Raw genomic sequence first — 12,098 nt, forward strand, 5'->3', positions numbered from 1 at the left:
ACGACAGAAGGCGTGGTCGACCGGCATCGTAAGGTTAGCAGACCTTGATGATGAAAAGGCTGGTACAGCCTGATAAGATGACTGAGCGTGAATTTAAGCCCTGCCTTCTCCGCAAAGAACCTCATCATTAACACTATCCGCCAAAATGACGGGTGAATCTGCGCCAAGGTAACCTGATACTTTAAACAGAAATCGAGCACAACCCTATTAAGGGGGCCCAGTGTAAAAGGATACATGTACACATTTAAAAACCCCTTGGTGCGGTCCGTGATGCTCTCTTCCGGGGAAGGTATCTGCAGTACTACCTTTTCCCCCATCCACAGTCTTTCCTCACCAACTCAAGGTGTCCCTCTCCTATCGAAGAAGAAAATTTCAAGGTATGATCCCGTGAATCCTGAGCATTGGGGTACTTTTCTGACAAGAAGTCCCCTCTCGAAGCAAAATGCCCCGAGTTAGGCCCGCCTGACATCAGCGACGCTCCGCCAACAAGGCAAGAATCGAAGGCAGAACTCTCTCCTCCCTGCCGAACGGATCTTGATGTAGCAGTCATGACTGTGGCAAAATTAGAAAACTGGAGCAGGAATTTGGACAAGAGCGTTAAATAATGAAAGGCCTAACCCAGGGAAAAAGGGTAACTACTCAGAATGGTGGAATCTCCAAAAGGGCGGAAACAACCCTATATATGGAAAGAGCAACGACGATCTGCCTACCTCAGAGGCCGATTAAAAATACTGGCCGATATCACTTCGGAAAGATGTGCCGGCGGGATCGCCTCGGTCGCTTTGTAGCCGTGTCGTAAATTTGACAATGCCATGTGATGTGTTGGGGTCGGAGACCCCCGCACCAACCAATCCTCGAGATGGTACCTGATCTCGAGGACCTCCGTCAAAAAGAAGTTAGGCTCCTGGAAGCCTTTGGCATCATCGCAAGTCCCGAGATGGTACCCGATCTCGAGGACCTCCATCAAAAAGAAGTTAGGCTCCAGGAAGCCTTGGCATCAACCAAGCCTCGAGATGGTACCCGATCTCGAGGACCTCCATAAAAAAGAAGTTAGGCTCCAAGAAGCCATTAATATCACTACAAGTCCTGAGATGGTACCCGATCTCAAGGACCTCCATCCAAAGGAAGATAGGCTCCATGAAGCCATTGCCACCATTACAAGTCCCGAGATTGTACCCTATCTTGAGGACCTCTCTCAAGAAGAAATTGAGCTCTAAAAGGAGCCGCTCGTATATGAGCTTAACCTCGGGGTGGCATCCTACTTCGAGAATTTCAGCTATTGCGAGTACGGATCGTCTACCCGATTCTCCAGACCTCGAACTACCTAAGCTCGAGTCAACTCCCGCTCAAAAGCTACCGATAAAGCCTTAGGCATATCTTTCGTCTTCAGATCAAGCTATCTCTATTCTCGGACACTCGAGCAAACTCCCTCTCGAGAAGTATCGCGGGATTTTAAAGAGCTATGTTTCGTTCCGAGAGTTCGAAGCCTTACTTTTATTCAACTCGGAGTCAGGGTCCCCGACGACCCAAGTTTATCGATCTATCCCGGGCTTGGTCTAAGGGACGTCAAAAGATTCTACAGGGAATCGGGTTAACCGGTCAAGAGCCGGAGAGATACTTGTACCCGGGCTCGACATTCGCACCAACCGGTAGAGTCATGCATTCAAAATCTCCACAAACGCAAATAGAAGTAAACATAGCACAAATCAAAGACAAAATTGAAGAAACATCTTTATATTCATAAACACTTAATTACAAAAGCCCACGAGGGGTCCTTACATGTGATCACAAAAGCCCACGAGGGGTCCTTACACAGAAACAAAGAAGCAAAAAGGTACATATATAGTAAGAGCCTAGAGCCTAGCCTATTCTCGAGGGAGTATCCTCGGCGGTAGTATCTTCGAGCGCCATCCCCTCGGGGGTCTCATCTCGGTCTTCCAAAGCAGTATCTTCAAGGGAGAAGATGAAGAAGAGGAAAGTGGTGGAGAAGAGGAAAGTGACGCAGAAGAAGTAGAAAGGAATGAAGAAGTGGCTGGGTGAAAAATCTAGCTAGTATGGATTTTGCCAGTACTACTATTGTGAAGCCACTTCTTGAGACGTTACACCGGTGCGGGATGCAACAGTTAATAGATAGTACCACCTCACTCCATGAAAAGCAAAAGGAGTGAGGCGCCGCACCGGGTAGTCGGGGGAGGTGAGCAGCGGTGTAGAGTCCAAACGTTTTCCCGAGCCAGGAGAAAATCGACCCCCCTACCTCGTCATCTCGAGCCAATGACGACAGCAGTAACAATAACAGAAACATGACAAGACGGTGTAATCTCGCTCGGCAAGAAAAAGCCGAGGAAAAAGGCCATGGCGTGGCTGATGGGAACACCGCCATGTAACCTTGAGGCCATGGGCCTCTAACATGATGGATAACAATGGATGAGGATGGTGAGAAGAGAAGGATGGATAGATATGGGAAGACACTTGAATAAAAAGTTGGTTCCAGAAGGCTCCCATTTATAGGAAGGGTGGAAGCATAACCGACGACGCCATTATTGTCTTTGAAAGACGTATCGGCAGGCGCATTTAATGCGTCCTTGGGAGATGAACCGACGGAGACATTATTGCTTTGAAGAATAAGAAACGGTAATGCTTTGAATGATTCTGGAAAGATGAAATGATGGGACGTTTCGGTTATCACGGAGGCTTGCATCATCAGTATACTGTCATCGCGGGAAATTCGTAAACCTGGTTATCAAGGTTGTTTCTTATCATTCTACTCTAATAAACGCGGGGACTATCTGTATACGGTGAAATCAGAGAGTCCAATTTACCGTCGTTACGACGCCTCGCAAGCATGTCTCGAAGACTCGAGGCCATGATCGAGATTCATCTCTCAAGGGCCATTTGACCTCGGAGCAGTATAGACCTACGGTTATGGGGAAAGAGCGGGGAGTTCCCAAGGCGTGTAGCTAGAGCCGACAAAGTCTGTCAGGCTAGTCTAAACCCGAATCAGTGCGTCAACTAGCTGTCTCATCTCCATATCTTTGTAATTAATGTATTTTGTACTATGTTGGGATGCCCCCTCATATATAAAGGGGATCCTTGTCATTTTGTAGACATCTGTGGCTCCATACTAAATACACAAGAACATTGTCTCTGCTCTCTAACACATTCCCTTGATTTCATTGCTCCATTTATTGCTTACATTCATTGTTCATCATTTATTGCTTATTATTGGCCATAAAGAGCCGTCATTGATCTTATTCTACCTATTAGTCGCCCATCGATTATCCTCGATAGCTTCCAGCCGAGCATCAGGATCGACCCCGAGGCCCCCGAATCGACAAGCTCGAGGCCGCGATAGTTAACCTTTCGGTTTGGTTATCGCCTTGCTCTCAAACTCTTATCTCGTTTCTAAGTCTTTCACATAGCATCAACTACTTAACAACTAGAATAAAAATAGATCACATATTTTCAGAATCCCATAATCAAATTTAATTGTTATTACCAATTTCACGGTAAACAAATGTTTGAGTCACGAAGGAATCAAAGTGGGGTAAATAATTAATTACAATTCAAGTTCAAGTTGATCTTGTCTTGGTGGCCTTCTAAGAAATAATGTAGTCAATTTTATGATAAGAGCATGAGCAATTTTGAGCACCAATATCATCTGCAATACAAGGGGGCGTAACTCTTCCATCTTGGTACCACAATTTTCTTTGTTGCACTAGATCATTTACGAAATTGTCCAGCGTTTCCCTGGTGATACCTGGCATTACAATAACATGTGCCATATCTTTCATGCATGAAAGTTGCCAACGACGGACAAATTCATGGTCACGAGGCCTCTCAATTACAACCACAAGGCTAAGCTCATTTAGCATGACACTTATCCCTTCTTGCTGAAGACGATCTTTCAAATATTTGGCATTGTCGAGGCATCTTTTAACATCTTTTTGCAGGCCAATTTGCCCTTTAGCGCTCAAAATAGTTAAACCGTTACGACTTCCGGAAATTGTGGCGTCTACCGAAGCGATGTACTCCACATTTCTTGAGAAGTTATTGATAAAGGATTTTCTTGTTATTTGGACACCACAAGGCATTGGACATCCCAAAAACTTGTGACCAGAATCGTGACGCTTCCAATTGGCTTCTTGAAGCTTATCATCTGTTGTCAAATTGCATAAACAATAATCAGAATGCCGCTCTGCATATTACTTGAGAATTTGTCAAAATTAATTAATTAAGAAGCAAAACTCACATTGTTTATAAAGGGGACAATAAGCCCTCACACAAGCCATATCTTGGCCTTGGCATTCTTTTCCCATTTCTTAAAATCTTCAGCAGTACAGTCAGCTCTCGTCTTTGGCACGTCCACTCCTTTAGCATTTTTCTTTGTAGTAGCCAGGGGACCATCAATAACTATGTCCCAGAGTTCATAGTCTTCTCCTATGATGTGGTCTCTCATCCTGTTCTTCCACCAGGAATAGTATTAGCCATTAAAGAGTGGAGGCCTAGCAGTGGATTGCCATTCCCAGTTTCCAGGTGGTGCACTCATCTTGATCTGTTCCTAAGGTGTTAGCCTCTTCAAGGATAACCCGCTCTGGTACCAATTGATGTTTTATACTTCAATACCACACAAGAGGGGGGGGGGTGATTTGTGTGGTACCTAATTTTCGCTTAACTTGATTATAGAAGGACCTGGTTCTTCTATGTGTTCCAACTACTACTGTTGCGGAATAATAAATACAGAAAATAAAGAACACAAAGATTTTATGTGGAAAACACCTGGCTTAAAAGGTGAAAAACCATGACCTACCTTCCAGTAGGATTTTTCCCAACTCTCCACTAAAATCACCGAGCCAAAAATTACATTTACAAAACTCTTCTGTAAACCTAGGATTAACTCTAATCCCGTTGTGGCACACATCCTCAACTGTTGCAACAACTTCAAGTTAACTCTAACTTGGAAAACTCTAAGTACCTAATAAGCTGAAAGGTACTATGTAAAATCACCTAATACAATTGAACTAGAATAAAAGATAGAAACTTGGAAATGGTTCTTCTATCTGGTTCAAGTAGCTTCAGGATTGCACGCTTGAATCACACATAAATTGCTTGCAAAATCGCCTTGCTCTTTTGCTCTCAATTCACGTTTAACTTCTGCTTATGTGCATTACCTGTAAAAGAGAACAACACTGATATTTAAGGAGTTAGTAATTAGAGATTTACTAGGATACAGATGTTACTCTTCCATGATGGAAGAGTTCTAGTTGATCTCATACTCTAACTCTATCATTTTCCTAACCCGTGCTCTCTTTGTGTAAGGAATCTTTCTCCTTATCCAATATGCAACCTTTTCAATCATGATCAGGAGATATTACTTCTGATAAGTTAGGTTTATCTCCTTCACGTGCATCTCACATGTTTGGGTTTGATCACAACTGTGCTTCACAAGATGGACCTGGTCCATGTCTGAGTTCCTTTGTCAGTCTTCAAAACTTCACCTTTACTTGGGCTAACAATATGCAAATTAATTTTTTAGAACCCATTAACTTAAAAGAACTAGAATCCTGAACCCATAAGCTTTAAATCCTAACTCTGCCTCTGTCACCAAGCACATGTATATCAATAACAAGCAAGGTAGGAAGCATGAATAACATCAAGGAGAGTGATTAAGCGAATATTCCAAACGAACATAAATCACAACTTTCAAGCCAATAACAATTCAACAAACCTCAAGAATCTCAACCAATCTCAAAAACATGATCTTCAACTCAAGTATAGATTTCAATTTCTCGAGAATAATGGGCGTAGCAATGTATTTGTGATTAAGTATAATGACGACCAAATTTAGCACATTAATAATTTTACAAAAAGTTCGTCAAATTTTAATCAAATTATAATGATTTAAATCAAGATTTCGAGCATTTAACTTCATATTCATATTAATCTAGAAGTCAAGTAAAGCGCGAAACAAGAAGGTAACTTAATCCTACAAGGCACAAATAATCGTATATCTACCCCCAAGCATGATTAACCCTGACAGAAGCATATACACTCGTCACCTCATATATGCATCACCTCGTATCTAGCAAACACTATCAATTAATAGGAAAAATTTCTCCAACAAAGTTAGGAAAGATAACTTACCTCGAACAAGCCAAATCAGTACGTTAGAAGCACCATCTCGCACAAATCGACCTCCAAACGGCTCAAAACTAGCCAAAAATAACTCAAGATCATCAAATAATACTATAGGAAGCAAACCCAAACGATAAAGGTCGAATCTTTAATCAAATACTCAAAGTCAACAAAAAAGTTAACCTAAGCCCGCACCTCGGAACCCGACAAAACTCATAAATTCTGATAATTCATTAAATTACAAGTACAACCATACTAATTTTACTCAAATCCGACTCCTAATCAATGTTCAAAAACTCAATTATTCACTTTAGAAAAGTTTAGACAAAACCCCCAATTTCTCTTTTAGATTCACAAAATTAAATACCAAAATTGAAGATAGAATCATGTAATATAATCGAATTCGAGTAAAAAAAAAATACTTAGTCCAATCTAAATTGGCAAAATTCCTTCCAAAATCGCCCAATTTGAGCTCCAAAACCATGTGAGAAAAAGTGACTAAATTCCGGAACAAGTAAAATAATGTAGCAGCTGTTATAGCTGGAATTAGATCCTAGATGACCCCGAAACTCATATTTGATAAGCCCAATATAATTCTTACGATATTACACCCAAGATAGCCTTTTGAATAATTCAATTTGACTTTAAAATGAGGGAGATATGATATTTTAAAGTTTTAAAGAAGTTTAAAAATTTAAGGGACAAAAATGGCATTTTCGTAATTATTTTACACCAGAAAATCAGCTGCAGAAGAATCTTCGTTTTAGCACGGAAAACTCATTCGGAACCTCCTGGACACAAACCATATATGCAGTTCAATCATAAAGTATGCTACGAACCTATTCACCCACTCAAAACACCAAAAAGAGGTCATCTTGACCCGATTGACCATGGTCAAACTCCAAATCCTTAACTAGTTTCTCAACCAATGATGCAAAATACACCCGAGCCATTCGGAACCCCATCCAATCATACCAACAAGTACAAATACATTATCCAAACTTATACAAAGCCTCAAACATAGGAACATCACAACAAAGAATTGAGTCTCGAACGAAATATAATTTCTCTTAAGTTATTAAATCTTCATTCTTTCAAAAGAGTGTCCGAATTGCAGTTAAACACTTCGAATTACTTTCAATGCATACAAGTCCAATTCAACTATATAGACTTATCCAAAGTCTCAGAACACCAATTGGAGTCCAATAACATTAAAGTTGACTCTTGGTCAAACTTATAAACTCTTAAGTTCTTCAAATTACCAACGTTGGACAAATAGTGTCGAATCCTTCTAGGAACCTCCAAAATCGAATCCTACGCACAAGTTCAAAATTATCATATGAACCTATCGGAATCATATAAACGCAATCCCGAGTCCGTTTATCCAAAAGTCAAATATTGGTCAACTCTTCCAATTTAAAGCTTCCAAATCGAGAGTTATTCTTCCAAATCAATCCCGAATCACTCGAAAATTAAAACGACCATACACGTAAGTCATTATGCATCATTTGAAGATACTCAAAGTCTCAAATCACTGAACGTAATACTAAAGCTCAAAATAATCGATCGGGTCGTTACAACCAATCACAACAAAAAGCTACTTTTGAAGATTCAAGCTAATCAATTGAAGAACCAGTTCCTAAAGATAAAGCTACTCAAGTTCTTTAGTTGTTAGGTTAAGTCAAGTGTTTTGAATTGTAACCTATTTGCTTTTTTAGAAGTGTAATAGTGTGTTTTTGCTGAAACTTTACTTTTGTAAGCTTCCTAGACTAAAGTTTAGTTTGGGAAGAGGTTGCTACATTAAGTTGATTGTAGGGGCTAACGTACTAGGATTACTCCCCTTGGTAATAGAGTTATAACCTAAAAACTACTCTTTGAAGTTTGGTGGAGATTTGAGGAAAATGCTACTGCGTAGGCCGTGGTTTTTACTTTCTTAAGCTAGAAGTTTTTTCACATAAATCTCTGTGTTGATTAATTTTTCGTAAGTTTTTTCTGCTTGTATCTGTTTGGATAGTTTAAAGAACCTGGTCTTTTGAAAAAGCGAAAATCAGGTTAGACACAATTCAACTCCCCTTCTTATGTCTGGGTGTATCCTAAAATAACAATAACAATAACAATAATGATTTCGCAAATAGAAATATTCAAAAGAGAATTGTCAAATCGATTCTTTACCTTTCAAAAGTAATGTATCGTATCGTATCGTATTATTTGATATATACAATATTTGGATAAATTGTATTTGGCGTTGTTTTATAATGTCATGGACCAACAGTATGAAGAATATTGTAATATTATAACGAAAAAAATGAGGTACGAGGTATAATTATTATATAATAAGTGTGATAAAGAATAAATAGAATTATTTAATAATATAGAAAGGCAAGATGAGAAAAAAGAAAAAGGTAACGACGCGACCACACCGAATTGCTCATTACATAAAGTGACACTTTTCATCATTACGTAACATCGAATTTAACGATACAATACAATAAAATTTAAATAACAATTAAAATAAATATTATATTTAAAATAATAATACGATACAATAGGTAAAAATCATGCATCCAAACAAGATGTTACACGCACATAAAACGTACCCCATTAACCTTTCAGAAGTAGGGAGGCGGGCGAGGATGAGAGAACATTGTCGCTGTCGAGTCAAAACTGGTATGGTGGTGGTTGCCGGGGGGAGGGGGGGGGGGTGGGGGGGACGAGGAGATCTTAGGCTGTCGAAGTCAAAACNTAACACAGGCGACACGTAGTGGAATCTACTTCACTCTAACGTAAATGTTCAATAGGAAAACCCACTGAAATTAGCAAAAGACAAAAGCAAAGAGAGAGAGAAAAGTGGTCAGACGGAGTAAAAAAAACTTCTTTCAAAATACACAAGTCAACCTTTGAATTAGTCATTTCAACCGCTGCTCATACCAAATAATGATTTTAAATGTTATAGTAATACATACTTATTTATTAACAGAAACATGTGGTCAATTATGCTAACCTCACTATTAGAAAAGCGGTAATTATGAGATCTTTATGCAGACAAGGTCAATTATATGTATAATACCATCTTTTGGCTTTTAATCCATAAATTACATTTGGTTTTTTCGTAACAAGGTCCAATAATTCAGATTGAAAATAGAAGATTATAACCATATATAGAAAAACTAATAATGTCGTTAGAGTCCCACATTGTTGGGTGTGAAGCATTTTATCTCGTATATGTTTTTTGACAATTCGAGCTAATTTCTATCGGTAATTGATCAGTACACATATGACATAAGTTGTAAATTGTAGGAGAAAGAGTATATTTTTGTGAAGAATTTACTTATATTTTGTGACAAGAGAAGATTGTTCAAGAGGTAAACACCCTCTTCTATCTCCATTCTGAGCTAGGTTATAGGTTTGACTGTTTGAGTCACGAAGGAATTAAAGTGGGGTAAAAACTTTTTTAAAAAAACTCGTTTTTAAAGGTTGTACACTTGTACGGCAGTTCGAGTTGATCTTGTATTTTGTCATCACCCGCTTGATGACAACAAATTTAGAGCTCTGTAATTGCAATCCAAGTTGGAGTTGATCTTGTCTTCGTGGCCTTCTAAGAAATAATATAGTCAATTTTATGATAAGAGCATGAGCAATTTTGAGCACCAATATCATCTGCAATACATTGGGGCGCAACTCTTCCATCTTGGTACCACAATTTTCTTTGTTGCACTAGATCATTGACGAAATTTTCCAGCGTTTCCCTGGTGATACCTGGCATTACAATAACATGTGCCATATCTTTCATGCATGAAAGTTGCCAACGACGGACAAATTCATGGTCACGAGGCCTCTCAATTACAACTATGATGCTAAGCTCGTTTAGCATGACACTTATCCCTTCTTGCTGAAGACGATCTTTCAAATATTTGGCATTGTCGAGGCATCTTTTAACATCTTTTTGTAGCCCAATTTGACCTTTAGCGCTCAGACTATACCATAGAAAAATTGGAGTTAAACCGTTACGACTTCCAGAAATAGTGGCATCCACAGAAGCGATGTACTCCACATTTCTTGAGAGGTTATTGATGTAGGATTTTCTTGTTATTTGGACACCACAAGGCATTGGACATCCCAAAAACTTATGACCAGAAATCGTGACGCTTCCAATTGGCTTCTTGAAGCTTATCATCTGTTGTCAAATTGCATAAAGAATAATCAGAATGTCGCTCTGCATATTAATTACTTGAGAATTTTTCAAAATTAAGTAAGAAGCAAAACTCACATTGTTTATAAAGGGGACAATAAACCCACTTAGTGCTGCATCACAATGGATGTAAAACATATCTTGTGAATAGCCACAATCTTTGAGTGTTAGAAAAATAATATCAAGGTCATCAACAGCTCCTTTGAAGGTAGTTCCTACAATTAATTAGGAAAATATTGTAAGAAGACTAATGAAGGAAAGAAAAAAGAACGGATAGAGGTTGGAAAACATATTTACCAATTGTAACATTTATAATAGCTGGTTTGTCCTTATTTTGAAGCAACTTTTCTCTTAGGTCTGAATAATCCATCTCCCCATTTACTAATGTGTTGATCGTTTCCGAATCCATTCTATACATTCTTGCAGCTTTGAATACCGAGTAGTGAGAGTCTTTTGACGCGTATAATATTCCATCAGGAAGTAGCTCTCTCCTGCATAAAAACAATGTGAAGAAGTATCAGTGCATGGAAACAATGGAGTATATATATATATATATATATATATAATTTATAGAATTGTACTTTCTTGGTTGGATGCCAACACTTACCCTAATAAAATGCCATGGAGATTGCCTTCAGTGCCACCATTGGTAACATAGCCCCAATATTGATCCTTTTCAATTTCCCATAGATTGGCAAACCAATCCAAAACAGCCATTTCAAAGTCTTTTGAATGGAAATCCACAGTGTTCTCAATGAAAGGGTCACCACAGTTATTAAGGTGGAATTGCAAAAGTGGTGCTAAAGTGGCATAATGATCGTAACAAATATTCACCGGATAACCTAATATATAAGATGAAGAAGAAAAGAAGTAATTTAGTCTAATCATGTCATTGAGAGGGTTAATTGGTCATTAGCGAGAAATTAAGGCTGGAAATAATACCTATATGAAAATTGAATTGCTGAGTAAGTGTATCTAAATAATTGACCAAGATAGAGTCCAAGAAATTAGAGCCGTCATTTCCGAAGCCTGGCTCCGTCACAGCAAGTTGCAGATTCTTCCTTGGGGCAGGTGGCTCCACCTTCTGCCTCTTGTTGTCGCCATTCGGAAACAAACCTCTTGGTTTTATGGCTGATAGCTCAAAGTCCTGCCAAGTATTACCGTACAGTTTAAGATATAATTATATTATGTTTAACAATTTAAACTTTTAAACGATTCAACAATCTTGATTCCCATGTATATCAGCCTCAATGAAATCCAAATGGAAAATGAATACATCACATTTCTTTCTTGGTGATAGGGACAGATATTTTGCAAAAATATATAGCTTATGGAACGAAACAAAATGAGTTGTTTGTAATGGTAAGAACAAGATAGTGACGAGGCTTATGCATGCAATGAACAGTACCTTTTCAAATGAGAGGCTACCCATTATATTCTCTTGGAGCACAAAGTTTTCTTTTTGTTTGCTTAGAATGGAAAACCAACTGATGCTTATATTTTATTCATATGCCTGGGGTTTATATAGGTCTAAAAGATCAAGGGTTTGTGCACCAACCACCAATTTTCTTCTTCTTTAATTTTGCTCTCTTGTTCCTGTTAGTTTCTTTAATATATCCCACTTACTTTTCTTTTTGATAAAAGACAAAGAAGTCCATTAAGTATATTAATTGGAAATAAACTTCTCTATACTATTACGTAGTACATATTGGCCCTCTTGACCTCGTGTTAGAAAGAGACTACATAACTTTGCCAGCCAACATTATTTTATTATCAA

General features: G+C 38.6%; 1 protein-coding gene and 1 pseudogene across 1 annotated transcript; both read right to left on the reverse strand.

The window, feature by feature from the left end:
- Positions 1-3,583: 3,583 nt before the first annotated feature.
- On the reverse strand, positions 3,584-7,085 carry LOC109239711 (annotated as a pseudogene).
- Positions 7,086-9,412: 2,327 nt separating this feature from the next.
- Positions 9,413-11,835, reverse strand: LOC109239718 (histidine decarboxylase-like). Its single transcript, XM_019406301.1, has 6 exons — positions 11,730-11,835; positions 11,264-11,468; positions 10,929-11,163; positions 10,619-10,812; positions 10,400-10,536; positions 9,413-10,306 (listed from the first exon to the last, which is right to left on the reverse strand). Exons 1-6 carry the CDS (start codon positions 11,751-11,753, stop codon positions 9,728-9,730), a joined length of 1,374 nt encoding a protein of 457 aa, XP_019261846.1. The 5' UTR covers positions 11,754-11,835; the 3' UTR covers positions 9,413-9,727.
- Positions 11,836-12,098: the final 263 nt, after the last annotated feature.

Source organism: Nicotiana attenuata, unplaced genomic scaffold (assembly GCF_001879085.1).
Source record: "Nicotiana attenuata strain UT unplaced genomic scaffold, NIATTr2, whole genome shotgun sequence".
NCBI classification, from domain to species: Eukaryota; Viridiplantae; Streptophyta; class Magnoliopsida; order Solanales; family Solanaceae; genus Nicotiana; species Nicotiana attenuata.